The 16,944-nt window shown below is 43.4% G+C and overlaps 1 protein-coding gene across 2 annotated transcripts in view; it reads left to right on the top strand.

Moving 5' to 3' along the window:
- Positions 1–16,944, top strand: part of CRYBG1 (crystallin beta-gamma domain containing 1) — a 481,728-nt gene that overhangs the window by 229,818 nt on the left and 234,966 nt on the right. The window contains exon 1 of one of the 2 annotated variants that reach the window (XM_077289626.1): positions 3,722–4,007. The exons of the other annotated variant lie outside the window; for it this stretch is intronic. Coding sequence (XP_077145741.1) covers positions 4,005–4,007 — 3 coding nt within the window. The 5' untranslated portion in view covers positions 3,722–4,004. Of the gene's footprint in view, positions 1–3,721; positions 4,008–16,944 lie in introns of those variants that run through there. 2 annotated transcript variants of the gene reach the window in all.

Genomic DNA, 16,944 nt, shown 5'->3' with positions numbered 1-16,944 from the left:
AAAAAGTTTGACTTTCATATTGAACATTGATTAAAGCATATGTACATGTATTACAACACATTTTTCATATAGAAGTTCTATTTGAGAAACATTCACCCCCCAAAAAAACAAAAAACATTCGGTGGGGGTCACAGAAACATATTTTACAGCTTTGCATCCCTTACAAAGACATTTTCCTCCTATTTTCCTCCTATACAATGTCCTCCATGCAGTATTATGAGCACCACATAGTCCTATATACAGTATTATGGGCCCAACAGTGCTCTGTATAGTATTATGAGCATCACATAGTCCTCCATACAGTATTATGGGCACCACATAGTGCTCCATACAGTATTATGGGCACCACATAGTACTCCATACGGTATAATGGGACTCATATAGTGCTATATACAGTATAACAGGCCCCATATAGTGCTCCATACAGTATAATGGGCCTCATATATTGCTCCCTTCAGTAGATCGAGCCCCATATATTGTACCATTCAGTATATTGGGCTCCACATATTGCTCCATTCAGTATAATGGGCCTCACATATTGCTCAATTCAGTATAAAGGGCCACATATATTGCTCCATTCAGTATAAAGGGCCTCTTATAGTGCTCCATACAGTATAATGGGCCGCATATATTGCTCTCTAATCCATTACTCACCTCTCCCGTTCCCTCGCTGTCCTGATATCCTCAGCGTCTTCTGACCCTCTGCACTCCTCAGCACAGAGGGCGCGCTGTAGTGATGTGCACTGAGATATCACAGAGCTGAGACACAGAGGAGACACTTCAGCTGAAGGCTCCCATAATTGTTTTTAGCTGTATCGGCATCTAGGATGCTAAAACAGTTGAAAGTATGGTGCAGGGGCGCATGGCCTGCCACCAGTGGCATTACGCCACTGGTTGCATTGATAACTCTGAAGGATCCAGAGCCAAGATCTTCCATTATTTCTTGTTATCTTTTGCATTCTGGGAAGTGTATTCTGAGCACCAGAAAAAAACCCTGTTCCACTGCATTATTAGCTCCCAGATAAGATTTCAAGGAACTGTATGGCAACATGTTTATTGTCCATTTCCTAGAACGGCGGAGCCTTGGGCTATTAAACAGGATGTGAGTCAGGATCAGTAATAAATAAAGTATTTACAAACTTATAGAGTAATGATCTTTTTATTTACTTTTTACTTAATAAGTCAGTAATAGACTTGAAGATAAGAAACTTTATAAAACAGTATAACTTATCAGAGAAATCTGCTTCCTGCTGGACTGATATTTCATTTTCAATATTGTCAATTCACATGTCAAAGTGAAATCTTTCTTCAGTGAACATGGATTTCCCAACCACTGAGACTGGTGCTCATGTTCTATGAGGAGCTGTAACTGTGTCATGAGAACATTAGGGAGAAAGAAAGAAATGTATTTGTTGATTTTCATGTGTACTGTTTATTTTGGAAATAAAAATTAAAATGACAGTTACTCTTTAACTTTTGATGAATAATTGATATATATACTATAATTCAGTCTACGTACCCTTAAAATATTACAAGGAGGCATGTTGTTACATTACATCTATAACGCTCATTACCAAAAGCATGTATAGCTACTGCTTATTACTAAAATATGTTAATCTTTCAGCAAGGAGCAGAAGCAAAACTTTTTTTTATGATTCGTTCATTAATTATGGAACACAGAGCAATACTGAACATGTCCAAGCACTTTGGATAATACCATGACCAATTACATTTCTGACTTCAGGAAGTGTTGGAGGACACCCTCTGATCTTAAAAGGAACGGGTCATGTCCCCAAATGCTATTTTCCTACAGATACGGGGTTAATCTGCAGGTTAATAGCCTTCTAAAGTTGGCTGGCCACTGCACTAAAAACCCGAATACCGGGAGGAAATGAACTTTATTCCTCATGGTAGCCTCGCGGCTTCAGTCCCTGGTCAGTATATAGTGAACGACGATTGTAAGCACACCTCAGAGCATTGATTGCAATACATCAGGGCTGAGTGGTGACTGAAGTCACACCGGCACACCTCTATGACTGAAATCCAGAGCTGCCGTGAGGAATAACAGTGGCGTATCTAGGTGCTCCGACACCCTGGGCAAAAATTCCGTTTGGCGACCCCTTTTATACACAGCTTAAGCGATCTGAGTAGTAGTCATGAGACCGCTCACATGCGATTTGCACACAGTCATGTACCAACGAGCTGTTCTTTCTAATTCTCTCAATGTTCAGTGAAATACTACAGCCCCTGTTTCATTGAGAGAAGCAGGAAAAGAAGCTAGTCAGCACATGACTGTAATTATGAAAATCGCATATGACTGGCCATGTGATTGCTGGAACTGGCAAGCAGAGCCATATCCTGACAGTGAGTATATTACACAGCGTACGGATTGAACATGCTACAATGCTTAATTTGATACTTAAAGGGGTTATCCAAGTTTGTGATGAAAGTCTGCAGTCACTCTATTTGACTGCAGACTTTGAATCCTCACAGTGAGCACTGTCAGGATTCTTCCACGCGAGAGCAGGTGGTGACATGATGGCAAGTTTTCGATTTGCATACTTATGGCCACATTCCGACTAATCGTGCAAGGCCTCACTCAATACAAGTGAATTGAGTGAAGCAGCACACATCTACTTGGTGACCGCATTTATGCAAATGACATACTTGTGGTTACGTGAGCACCCACTCTTCCCACCGGCACCAGAGAATCCTGACAGCGTGCAATGCACGTGCTGTGAGGATTCAGAAGTTTGCAGTCACGCATAGTGGGGGCAGGGGAATTACATTTAGAGCACTACTCCAGAGGTACAAAAAAACAAACAAATACTGGAGTGGTGCTTTAGGTGTAATTATCATTTTAGATGTACAGGTATCAAAATATCTGTACCTGCCATTATCGCCTCTGTCCTCCTCCGCCCTTTCCTCTACATAGATTCTCATGAGGAGCAAATGTCATCTCTGTAAGTAATCTTCATTGAATACAGATTTTACTTGTGAACCGTGAATGAAAGATGAATCTGGGAGGAGAAAGAAGCCAATGTGTGTAATAAAGTATATTGCAAAGTTTCTTATCTTCATGTGTACTATTGATAGAGGAAATAAAAAATTAAACAATGGATCCGCTTTTTGTAATATTATGTCAGGAGGAGTTGCTTATACTATGTGTGGCCACTAGCCAGCCAATGATTGTAATATAAATTACATCTCACTGATGATTTTTCTAGCAGTTTGGAATATTGTAATGTCCCAGAATTATAAACACTACATTCTCTAAGAAACAGCACCACACAAGTCAATGGGTTATGTCTGGTGTTGTGGACAAGTGTGGAGTAACTTCTGGAAAAAACAACTGCCTTTGTTTTTAACTCCTGGATAATCCATTTGTCAATTTAAAGACAGGGCAGGGTTGGACACATCTGTCCTTCTAGTATAGGTCTATACCAAGTGGCTAAGGATGGTTGAGATAACAGTACTAGCTGCATGTAAGCAGATCACAGACTTAATAACTGACTGCAGAGTTTCACTTTTTCTGTTAATGAAGTCATGGATTTTTTTTCTTCTTTACAATGCGCACAACCTAGTAATTAAGACAGACACATTCAGCATCTTCTGCCAAGTGACGATTCTGTACTTGTCCTAGAAGCTTTGTCAGGAAGTTTATTGGCACACCCACCCTGGAACACACCTAGTTAACCCTTGCATCCACCAAAACAAAGCTATACAATCATAGACAACCTGAAAACTGGAAACCAGCACTGACTTGTGTCATCTGATCCATCTGCATGCTAAAATAGGCTTTGTGTATGACAGAAGGTAATTCATCAGTCGGCACCGACAATCAAAGGACAGGAAAGAGAACATTTTACTGTTGGAAAAAGTCCCAGAGAAGTCGAAGTGATTGCGCCTTACATACATTAATATAGTTGTGGGTGATTTGGAGTGCTCTGATTCTTTGATGTCTGCACTATTCTAAAACCAAAATCTGGACTGCTCACTTTGCCATGGTAAGTAAAAAAGACATTATATTTTCTTTCAGGGTCTTTTTTTGAGGTCCTTTGTTTTATTAAAAAATATCTAAACATACAAGAATTGGAAATATAGGAAACCCTTGTGCTTTTCCAATGCAGGAGATGAAGCTTGAGGTCTTGTTGATGTAATGTAGGTTGAAAACAGACGCTTCTTTGTGCTCCTGAAGCTTGTCTGACCAGTATCTGTTTGTCTTATCAACCCGTGCTATTTAGGATATCAATGTGAAATGTACTTTTTTATGGAAACTTTGAAACACGGCTATTTCAGGATCAGTGATGCCACTTGAAATTGTTGAAAAATATAACATTTAAGTAACAATGTTGCTCCTATATCCAACAAACTATATATATACAGTATACCGTACAGATACATAGTGTTTATTCATGTGCTAGTTTCACTAGTTAGACTGATATGATTGCTTCTTTTAGTATAAGTACAACATAATGCAAATATACCATGCCTATTTGATCCTTCATGATCATCCATAGTTTCGCAATATTGTAAACTAATTTAATTCAGGAAGTTTAGAACCTGATCTTTTGAAATTAGGACAACTGGGTCATGGCAGCACAACAGCTCAACGTTTTATACTGCTATCAGAAAAAGAGACAAGACTTATTGGCTCTCCAGCATAAAACTAGTATTAATTCCTAGTTCAGTATAAAATATGTATTTTATACCTCCTGTTATCAATTCAAATAAGGTAAAAATACTTTGAACCAAAAAACAACAAAAAATAGAACCGAATGAAAGGCCTTAAATTAAGGCTAAGTTCCCACGATGAGTATTTGGTGAGTTAAACACTTTTATCTCATTTTTTCTGCTGCGGTTATTGTCTCCTTCTGGTTTGCCATGTTCTAAATAAAAGTGCTTTGTTTTGGATATTTCCTCTTGCTTAGTTTTGGTAACATTTTATTGATAATCTCAGCTGATTACATGTGTTTTTAGTGCAATTTGGCTGTGGAAATGCATTAAAAACGCGTATGCGTTTATTACCTGCAGATTTTCCTCACCTCAAGTCTGTGGGGAAAATGCACAAATAAGACTCATATTTACAAGTGAAATTCATGCAGTTCAAGCTGTTTAAAAAAAGAAAGCACAGTGGACATGAACTTTTGATAAACCCCATTCACTTTCTGGAACTGTAATAAGCTGCATTTTCAGTGAAAATAAGCATTGTCAAAAATGCACCAAATACCCATCGTGGGAACTTTGCCTAAGGCTGTGTGCACACGGCATCTTTTATATGCTGCTGCAGTCTCCATGTTTTCCCAAAGTTGCTTCAGGAAAAAACGATTGCTTACCTGGAGTGGATTTGCCGGTGGCATTGTTCTTGATGTGACTCTGCTGCCACTGTCTCTTACTCTATACAGTGAAATATAGAGAGCTGGCAGCTTTTGAATAGATTTCCGAACCCTAAAGCGGTTAACACTTTTCTGACACCGATGTCGGACTCCCCCACTGCTTGGTGCAGGCTCCAGCACTGAACCCGCACATTTCCGGGCACATGTCAGCTGATCTATACAGCTGACATGTGCCCGCAACAACCGCAGGTAGAATCGCGATCCACCCGCAGCTGTTCGCTAGTTAAATGCCACTATCAATTTCTGACAGCGGCATTTAACTCGCTCTTACTGGAAGCGCGTTGTAAATCCCGCCCATCGGTGACCCAGTCACATGGATCGTGGGTCACCGATGGAACGGCAAGACAACCAGAGGTCTGAAAGAGACCTCTATGGTTATCATTGCCGGATTGCTATGTGCGCCACCCCGTGGACGGCACTCCTAGCAGATGAGAATTTCTGCTACACACATGCGATCTGATCATCGCCTGTGTGTAGCAGAGGCGATCAAAGTACTGAAGCTTCTATTCTCCCATGGAGACTATTAAAGCATGTAAAAAGTAAAAAAATGTTTTAAAAAAATATATAAAAGTTCAAATCTCCATTTCGCCCCATTCAAAATAAAACAATACAAAAACAAACAAACATACACATATTTGGTATTGCCGCGTTCAGAATTGCCCGATCAATAACCCAAATTAAATGGCGAAAAATGGAGACGCTACAATTTTCAGAAAATGGCGCCATTTTTTTTTCCACTAAACACTTGTTTGGTGTCTATGAACTCGTAATGACCTGGAGAATCATAATGGCAGGTCAGTTTCAGCAGTTAGTGAACATGGTTAAAGAAAAAAAAAAAAAACAGCTGTGGAATTGCACTTTTTTCGCAATTTCATTGCACTTGGAATTTTTTTCCCGATTTTCAGTACACGATATGTTAAAACCAATAGTGTATTTTAAAAGTACAACTTGCCCTGCAAAAAAACCAGCTCTCACATGGCCATATTGATGGAAAAATAAAAGTTATGGCTCTGGGATGAAGGAAAATGCAAAAACAAAAATACCTCTGGTCGTGAAGTGGTTAATAGAAGTGACAAAACAGAACATGTGCACAGCAATGTCATTTTGACAATGCTGTGCATTATGTTTATTTTATGGGGCACTTTTGCAGCACCTTTCTGGCAGATTCTGGACTAAATCTGCTTGAGGGTGCGTGTCCACGTTCAGGATGGCTGGCGCTTTGGACGGAGCGGAAAACTCGCTCCACCCAAAGCCCCACCCCCTTCTGTAGACGCGATGATGCCGGATGTGTTCATTGCACACATCCGGAATCATCGCACTCCACACATAGGGCCCTGTGTTTTACCTTGCGGCGGCGCAGCGTCGCCGCAAGGTAAACGGACATGCTGCGTTCTAAAAAGACGCGCCGCATGTCCAGAAACGCAGGGCCACCGGATGCATGTTCCCACGCAGAGTGGAGACGGGATTTCATAAAATCCCCTCCACTATGCTGTAATATCTGGACGCTGCGGCTCCACGCAGCGTTCAATCCACAACTATTCCGCATGTAATACGGCCCATGGACACATACCCTAAAAAAAAACGCAGTGTTGATATACCTTATATTGGTTTCACAGACAGAAATATTAAATGCATTGCAAAAGAATTGGTTTGGATTCTAGTCTTTTTGTGACTTACCGGTATTTTGTCAGCAGATTTTTATCAAATAAAATCTGCATGCTCTGGTTATAGTGATTTTCTAAGTGGTTTACTATTGGCATTAGTATTGGACTTAAAAACTCCTGGAAAATTATTGTAAAAAATTGTTAAGTTGCAAAATAAAAACAATGCAGAAAAAAATAAATTGAAAAAATTGCTATGGGAAACTATTGAAATTCATCTCCATCATTGCCTCCCCCACCATCATTGCCCATCACCTTCATCATTGCCTCCCCCACCATCACTGCCTATCACCTCTATCATTGCCTCCCCCCACCATCATTGCCTATCACTTCCATCATTGCCCATCACCTCCATCATTGTCTCCCCCCCACGGCCATCATTGCCCATCACCTCGATCATTGCCTCCCCCACCATCATTGCCCATCACTTCCATCATTGTCTCCCCCACCAATATCATTGTCCTTCCCCACCACCCCTCTCATACACACACACATACACACACACACACAGCACTGCATCATTCTCACACACAAAGCACCGCACCACATACACGCAAACAGACACACAGCACAGCTCGCCTCCCCGCAGCAGCAGCACATCCCAGCAGCCTCTTCCTCGTCGCAGCTTTCTGTCTGAGACAGCGTGCTGGATGAGGACGTCATCCAGCTGGGCTGTCTCAGACAGGAAGCAGGATGCTGGGATGTGCTGCACTGTGTGTCTGCGTGTGTGTGTATGTGGTGCGGTGCTTTGTGTGTGTGTGTGGTGGGGCTTTACATGCGGGCAGTGTTAGCTGCAGCCTGCGGCTAATGCTGGCCGCTATTAAATAGAAATGGTATTCACGCATCTCCACGCCCATAGGGGAATCTGTCTCCAGCTGTTGCTAGGCTGGCACAGGGCAGGCCCCCTTGATTCAGGGGCCCCATAGCCACTGGCTGGGGGCCCTTGAAGCAGTGGGGCTCCTAGGCAGCTGCTGGCCAGTAGGTGTCAGTGCCTGGGCTCACCGGAGAATTCTCCAGTTCTCTGGTGGGCAAGTCCGAGCCTGAGATGGTCAGATGCACAGGTACAAGACACAGGAGAGAAAGTCAAAAGTATAGTCAGACAGTCCAAGGTCAGAGCAGGCAGCATGAGTTCACAAAATAGAGTCAGAGCAGGGATGAAGACATCAAACAGGTCCAGTGGATAACATGCAGCAGCCTACTACACCATGTATGAACAGGTACTCAGACTAGGAACCCATGTTCAGGCAAGGGGTGGAGTCGCCTGATATATCACCTGCTAACAGATGATAGGCTGGGGAAGCAAATCTCTGCAGGACAGAGTAGATATAAATTCCTGCAGAGTTCTGCTGGTCCCCCTATGACTCACAACCAGCTCATAGTGATGGTCAGGTACTGAGTGGAACAGTGTAACACCCATTAGATTTCTGCGAGTTCTATAAATGTATCCAGACCTATTGAGAGGACACTATTGGCCCTTATTTATCAATACTACTATCTATGTGCTTATGGTAGAGCCCAGCTTGCATTTTTCACTTTCAAAGGAAAGTCAGAGCTCTAAATTGGTTGCTGTAAGTTAACTGGTTTGTTATATAGTTTTGATAAATGAAGCACAAAAGAGTAGGGTTGAGCGAAACGGGTCGATCATTTTCAAAAGTCGCCGACTTTTGGCTAAGTCGGCGTCTCATGAAACCCGATCCGACCCCTGTGCTTGTCGGCCATGCGGTACGCGACTTTCGCGCCAAAGTCGCGTTTCAATGACGCGAAAAGCGCCATTTCTCAGCCAATGAAGGTGAACGCAGAGTGTGGGCAGCGTGATGACATAGATCCTGGTCCCCACCATCTTAGAGAAGGGCATTGCAGTGATTGGCTTGCTGTCTGCGGCGTCACAGGGGCTATAAAGGGGCGTTCCCGCCGACCGCCATCTTACTGCTGCTGATCTGAGCTTAGGGACAGGTTGCTGCCGCTTCGTCAGAAGCAGGGATAGCGTTAGGCAGGGTCCACTAACCACCAAACCGCTTGTGCTGCAGCGATTTCCACTGTCCAACAGCACCTTCGGTGTGCAGGGACTGTGGAAGCTATTTTTTTTTTTTTTTCCCCTCAGCGCTGTAGCTCATTGGGCTGCCCTAGAAGGCTCCGTGATAGCTGTATTGCTGTGTGTACGCCACTGTGGAAACCAACTGCTTTTTTCAAAGCACATATCCTCTTGTTCCTTCCTTTCTGCACAGCTATCTTTTTTGTTTGTCCACACTTTTTATTTAATTTGTGCATCAGTCCACTCCTATTGCTGCCTGCCATACCTGGCTTACATTACTGCAGGGAGATAGTAATTGTAGGACAGTTTTTTTTTTTTTTTTGTTTTTTTTTGTGGGAGATTAAGATTGGCATTTCTGCTACAGTGCCATCCCTGTGTGTGCCATCTCTCACTGAGTGGGCCATAGAAAGCCTATTTATTTTTTCCGTGATTTGTGTTCTAAATTCTACCTCAACACAAAAAACACAAAAACACTACATCAATCAGTGGGAGAAAAATATTGGCCTCAGTCAGGGCTTGTGTGCCACTGCTGTGTGTGCTATCTCTCATTCAGTGGGCTATAGAAAGCCTATTTATTTTTATTTTTTTTTAAATATTATTTGGTTTCTAAAGTCTCCCTGAAAAAAAAAAAAAAACCTAAAAAAACAGTGGGAGAGTAATATTGCCCTTTCAGCTTGTGTGCCAGTCTTGACTCCTGGGTGTGCCACCTCTCTCTCTCATTCAGTGGGCCATAGAAAGGCTATTTTTTTTTTTTTTTTTTTTTTAATATTATTTGGTTTCTAAAGTCTCCCTGAAAAAAAAAAAAAAAAACATAAAAAAACAGTGGGAGAGTAATATTGCCCTTTCAGCTTGTGTGCCAGTCTTGACTCCTGGGTGTGCCACCTCTCTCCCTCTCATTCAGTGGGCCATAGAAAGCATTTTTTTTTTTTTTCCTTGATTTGTGTTCTAAAATCTACCTCAACACAAAAACACTACATCAATCAGTGGGAGAAAAATATTGGCCTCAGTCAGGGCTTGTGTGCCACTGCTGTGTGTGCTATCTCTCATTCAGTGGGCTATAGAAAGCCTATTTATTTATTTATTTTTTTTCTTATTATTTGGTTTCTAAAGTCTCCCTGAAAAAAAAAAAAATAAATAAAAAAACAGTGGGAGAGTAATATTGCCCTTTCAGCTTGTGTGCCAGTCTTGACTCCTGGGTGTGCCACCTCTCTCCCTCTCATTCAGTGGGCCATAGAAAGCCTTTTTTTTTTTTTTTTTTTAAATATTATTTGGTTTCTAAAGTCTCCCTTAAAAAAAAAAAAATACATAAAAAAACAGTGGGAGAGTAATATTGCCCTTTCAGCTTGTGTGCCAGTCTTGACTCCTGGGTGTGCCACCTCTCTCTCATTCAGTGGGCCATAGAAAGCCTATTTATTTTTTTAAAAAATATTATTGGGTTTCTAAAGTCTCCCTTAAAAAACAAAAAATACATAAAAAAACAGTGGGAGAGTAATATTGCCCTTTCAGCTTGTGTGCCAGTCTTGACTCCTGGGTGTGCCACCTCTCTCTCTCATTCAGTGGGCCATAGAAAGGCTATTTTTTTTTTTGGTTTTTTTAATATTATTTGGTTTCTAAAGTCTCCCTGAAAAAAAAAAAAAAAACATAAAAAAACAGTGGGAGAGTAATATTGCCCTTTCAGCTTGTGTGCCAGTCTTGACTCCTGGGTGTGCCACCTCTCTCTCTCATTCAGTGGGCCATAGAAAGGCTATTTTTTTTTTTTTGTTTTTTTAATATTATTTGGTTTCTAAAGTCTCCCTGAAAAAATAAAAAAAAAAACATAAAAAAACAGTGGGAGAGTAATATTGCCCTTTCAGCTTGTGTGCCAGTCTTGACTCCTGGGTGTGCCACCTCTCTCTCATTCAGTGGGCCATAGAAAGCATTTTTTTTTTTTTTCCTTGATTTGTGTTCTAAAATCTACCTCAACACAAAAACACTACATCAATCAGTGGGAGAAAAATATTGGCCTCAGTCAGGGCTTGTGTGCCACTGCTGTGTGTGCTATCTCTCATTCAGTGGGCTATAGAAAGCCTATTTATTTATTTATTTTTTTTCTTATTATTTGGTTTCTAAAGTCTCCCTGAAAAAAAAAAAAAAACATAAAAAAACAGTGGGAGAGTAATATTGCCCTTTCAGCTTGTGTGCCAGTCTTGACTCCTGGGTGTGCCACCTCTCTCTCTCATTCAGTGGGCCATAGAAAGGCTATTTTTTTTTTGGTTTTTTTAATATTATTTGGTTTCTAAAGTCTCCCTGAAAAAAAAAAAAAACATAAAAAAACAGTGGGAGAGTAATATTGCCCTTTCAGCTTGTGTGCCAGTCTTGACTCCTGGGTGTGCCACCTCTCTCTCATTCAGTGGGCCATAGAAAGCCTATTTATTTTTTTTAAAAAATATTATTGGGTTTCTAAAGTCTCCCTTAAAAAACAAAAAATACATAAAAAAAACAGTGGGAGAGTAATATTGCCCTTTCAGCTTGTGTGCCAGTCTTGACTCCTGGGTGTGCCACCTCTCTCTCTCATTCAGTGGGCCATAGAAAGGCTATTTTTTTTTTTGGTTTTTTTAATATTATTTGGTTTCTAAAGTCTCCCTGAAAAAAAAAAAAAAAACATAAAAAAACAGTGGGAGAGTAATATTGCCCTTTCAGCTTGTGTGCCAGTCTTGACTCCTGGGTGTGCCACCTCTCTCTCATTCAGTGGGCCATAGAAAGCATTTTTTTTTTTTGGTTTTTTTTAATATTATTTGGTTTCTAAAGTCTCCCTGAAAAAAAAAAAAAAACTTAAAAAAACAGTGGGAGAGTAATATTGCCCTTTCAGCTTGTGCGCCAGTCTTGACTCCTGGGTGTGCCACCTCTCTCTCTCTAAGGCCGGCGTCACACTGGCGAGTTTTACGGACGTAAGAGCGCAGAAACTACGTCCGTAAAACTCGCATAACATACGGCACAATTATTCTCAATGGGGCTGCTCCTATTAGCCGTATATTACGGTTCAGTATTATACGGCTTTCTACGGCCGTACAAAATCGCAGCATGCTGCGTTTGTCAGCGTACTGCGCAAAAAAATCGCCAATGAAAGTCTATGGGGGCGAGAAAAATACGGATTCCACACGGACCAGCAGTGTGACTTGCGAGAAATACGCAGCGGTGTTAGTGAAAAGTCGGTAATTCAATTGCCGGCTTTTCATTTCTCCTGCACAAACCCGACAGGATATGAGACATGGTTTACATACAGTAAACCATCTCATATCCCCCTTTTTTTTGCATATTCCACACTACTAATGTTAGTAGTGTGTATGTGCAAAATTTCAGCGCTGTAGCTGCTGAAATAAAGGGTTAAATGGCGGAAAAAATTGGCGTGGGCTCCCGCGCAATTTTCTCCGCCAGAGCGGTAAAGCCAGTGACTGAGGGCAGATATTAATAGCCAGGAGAGGGTCCATGGTTATTGGCCCCCCCGTGGCTAAAAACATCTGCCCCCTGCCACCCCAGAAAAGGCACATCTGGAAGATGCGCCTATTCTGGCACTTGGCCACTCTCTTCCCACTCCCTGTAGCGGTGGGATATGGGGTAATGAAGGGTTAATGCCACCTTGCTATTGGAAGGTGACATTAAGCCAGATTAATGATGGAGAGGCGTCAATTATGACACCTGTCCATTATTAATCCAATTGTAGGAAAGGGTTAAAAAACACACACACATGATTGAAAAGTATTTTAATGAAATAAACACAGCGGTTGTTGTAATAATTTATTGTTCTCTCAAATCCATTTGCAGTCCCTCGCTTGGCAACATAATAAACGCACAAGATACATACCTTCTGATGTACTGTCAGGTCCAACGATGTAATCCATCTGAAGGGGTTAACTAATATTACAAGCAGGAGCCCTGCTCTAATGCAGCTGTGCTCCGTGCCTGTAATCCCCTGCGAATGAATGAAATGTAGGTCATTGACCTACATTTCATTCATTCGCGGTGAGGCGCCCTCTGGTGGATGTTCTCATGAACTGCAGCCTGGGAACTTTTTCCCACGCTCCAGGTCATATGAGGACATCCACCAGGGGGCGCATCACCGCGACTGAAGGAAATGTAGGTCAATGACCTACATTTCATTCATTCGCAGGGGAATTACAAGCACGGAGCACAGCTGCAAGCACGTTTTGCAAGCCTGCGAGAAAATATCGCAGTACGGATGCCATACGGATTACATACGGAGGATGCCATGCGCAAAATACGCTGACACACCCTGCCTACGGATCACTATTTTGGGAACATTTCACCGTATTTCGGCCGTATTACGGCCGTAAAATACGGACCGTATTGTCTTACGCCGAGTGTGACGCTGGCCTAATTGTGGGCCATAGAAAGCCTTTTTTTTTTTTTTAATATTATTTGGTTTCTAAAGTCTCCCTGAGAAAAAAAAAATAATAAATTAGGTGGGAGATTAATATTGACATTAGTGCTTGAGTGACAGTCCTGCGTGTGTGTCATCTCTGTGATTTTGTGCCACAGAAAACAGAGTGTGTAACATTGTGCCTGATTTTCCTTGTGGTCTCACCAACCTGTTAAGGGATATTGAAATCATACTGAAGTTATAGCTCACCGTGTAAGTTGTTTGACAGCAACAAATAAAGTTACTTTGGTTAAGATTTTAAAACAATGAGGAAGTCTGGTGCAAGAGGTCGTCGTGGGCGTTCATTGTCAGCTGGTAATGATGGTAGTGGTAGTGGAGCATCAGGTGGTCGTGGGGATAAAAATATTCCACCTAAGTCTGGAGCTGTGGAGCCAGTTTCGTCGTCAGGCTACACAAGGCCTCGAACGCTCTCTTTTCTGGGAGTAGGAAAACCGCTTTTAAAGGCGGAGCAGCAACAGCAAGTTTTGGCTTACATTGCAGACTCAGCCTCTAGCTCTTTTGCCTCCTCTTCCGAAACTGGTAAATGTAAAAGCAGCGCGTCGCTTGTGGATGTTCACGGTCAGGGACAAGTCGCTTCCTTGTCCTCCTCAGCAAAAACTACAACAAGAGAGAAGGATGCAGCAGGCGACACAACGGGTCACTCCATGGAGCTCTTTACACATACCGTCCCTGGCTTAGAAAGTGAAACATTTAACAGGCCATGCCCATTACAAGTATATTCTGACATGGAGTGCACTGATGCACAGCCACAGCCAGAGTACTATGCTGCTCCTTTGACTCAGACCACCACATTGCCCTCTCAGGGTACAGATCCACAATCAGACCCTGATGAGACTATGTTGCCCCGCCACGAACGCTATACCACCGACCGACACAGTGACACAGACGAAGTTGCACACGAGCTCGAAGAGGAGGTAATAGATGACCCAGTTATTGACCCCGATTGGCAGCCATTGGGGGAACAGGGTGCAGGCGGCAGTAGTTCAGAAGCGGAGGTGGAGGAGGGGCCGCAGCAGGCATCAACATCGCAACAGGTTCCATCTGCCGGGCCCGTATCTGGCCCAAAACGCGTGTCAAAGCCAAAACCTGTTGGAGCACAGCGTTGCCATCCGGTTAAAGCTCAGTCTGCAATCCCTGAAAAGGGATCCGAGTCTAGGAAGAGTGCAGTCTGGCATTTTTTTAAACAACATCCAACTGATCAGCGCAAAGTCATCTGTCAAAAATGTTCAACTAGCTTAAGCAGAGGTCAGAATCTGAAAAGTCTAAATACTAGTTGCATGCATAGACACTTAACCACCATGCATTTTCAAGCCTGGACTAACTACCAAACGTCCCTCAAGGTTGTAGCACCCTCGGCCAATGAAGCTAGTCAGCAACGCAACATCCCTTCCGTCACTGTAAGGCCACCATTTTCCGCACCACCGGCAGTATCTGTGCAGGTTTCTTTGCCAGCCAAAAGCAGTCAGGGTCAGGGAATCACCAGTTTTGTAGGAGGAAATATTGCATCTAGGGCACCGGCGGAAACAATACCGTCTCCAACCGTCTCTCAGTCTGCCATGTACACCGGCACACCCGAAAGTTCCACGATCTCCAGCTCTCCAGTCCAGCTCACCCTACATGAGACTCTGGTTAGAAAAAGAAAGTACTTATCCTCGCATCCGCGTACACAGTGTTTTAACGCCCACATAGCTAGACTAATCTCGTTAGAGATGATGCCCTACCGGTTAGTTGAAAGCGAAGCTTTCAAAGCCCTGATGGAGTACGCTGAACCACGATACGAGCTACCCAGTCGACACTTTTTTTCCAGAAAAGCCATCCCAGCCCTGCACCAGCATGTTAAACAGCGCATCGTCCATGCACTCAGGCAATCTGTGAGTACAAAGGTGCACCTGACTACAGATGCATGGACCAGTAGGCATGGCCAGGGACGTTATGTGTCCATCACGGCACACTGGGTGAATGTGGTGGATGCAGGGTCCACAGGCGACATCAATTTAGGGACAGTTGTGCCTAGCCCACGGTCTAGGAAACAGTTGGCTGTAGGCGTTCGCACCCCCTCCTCCTCCTCCTCCTCGTCCTCCTGCAGAAGCTACAGCTCTTCCACAGAACGCAGTCTGCCAACCACTCCATCGGCAGATGACACTGTTGCACACCAGTTGTCCCATTATGGGCCAGCTACTGCCAAGCGTCAGCAGGCTGTATTGGCTATGAAGTGCTTGGGCGACAACAGACACACCGCGGAAGTTCTGTCCGAGTTCTTGCAACAAGAAACGCAGTCGTGGCTGGGCACAGTAGATCTTGAGGCAGGCAAGGTAGTGAGTGATAACGGAAGGAATTTCATGGCTGCCATCTCCCTTTCCCAACTGAAACACATTCCTTGCCTGGCTCACACCTTAAACCTGGTGGTGCAGTGCTTATTGAAAACTTATCCTGGGTTCTCCGACCTGCTCCTCAAAGTGCGTGCACTTTGCTCACATATCCGACATTCGCCTGTACACGCCAGCCGTATGCAGACCTATCAGCGGTCTTTGAACCTTCCCCAGCATCGCCTAATCATAGACGTTGCAACAAGGTGGAACTCAACACTGCACATGCTTCAGAGACTGTGCGAACAGAGGCGTGCTGTTATTTATTTGTGGGAGGATACACGGGCAGGCAGTAGGATGGCAGACATGGAGTTGTCAGGTGTGCAGTGGTCTAAGATACAAGACATGTGTCAAGTCCTTCAGTGTTTTGAGGAATGCACACGGCTGGTTAGTGCAGACAACGCCGTAATAAGCATGAGCATCCCCCTAATGCGTCTGCTGATGCAAAGTTTGACACACATAAAGGAGCAGGCGTCTGCACCAGAGGAAGAGGAAAGCCTTGATGACAGTCAGCCATTGTCTGGTCAGGGCAGTGTACAGGACGAGGTAGCGGGCGAAGAGGAGGTGGAGGACGAGGAGGATGATGGGGATGAGTATATTTTTAATGCCGAACCTTTCCCGGGGGCACAGGAAATTGGTTGCGTGTCACGGCCGGGTTCTGGTTTTTTGAGGGACACAAGTGACGTAGATTTGCCTGCAACTGCCCCTCAACCAATCACAACCGGAGATTTGACAACTGGAACTTTGGCCCACATGGCGGATTATGCCTTACGTATCCTAAAAAGGGACACACGCATTACGAAAATGATGAACGATGACGATTACTGGTTGGCCTGCCTCCTTGATCCACGCTATAAAGGCAAATTGCAAAATATTATGCCACATGAGAACTTGGAACTAATATTAGCAACCAAACAATCAACTCTTGTTGACCGTTTGCTTCAGGCATTCCCAGCACACAGCACACGTGATCGTTCTCACACGAGCTCCAGGGGGCAGCAGACTAGGAGTGTTAGGGGTGCACACATCAGAAGTGGCGTTGGACAGAGGG

This window comes from Ranitomeya variabilis, chromosome 2, assembly GCF_051348905.1.
Source record: "Ranitomeya variabilis isolate aRanVar5 chromosome 2, aRanVar5.hap1, whole genome shotgun sequence".
Taxonomy (NCBI): domain Eukaryota; kingdom Metazoa; phylum Chordata; class Amphibia; order Anura; family Dendrobatidae; genus Ranitomeya; species Ranitomeya variabilis.
The sequence above is the reverse complement of the archived record's forward strand: the minus strand, read 5'-3'. Positions and strand labels throughout refer to the sequence as shown.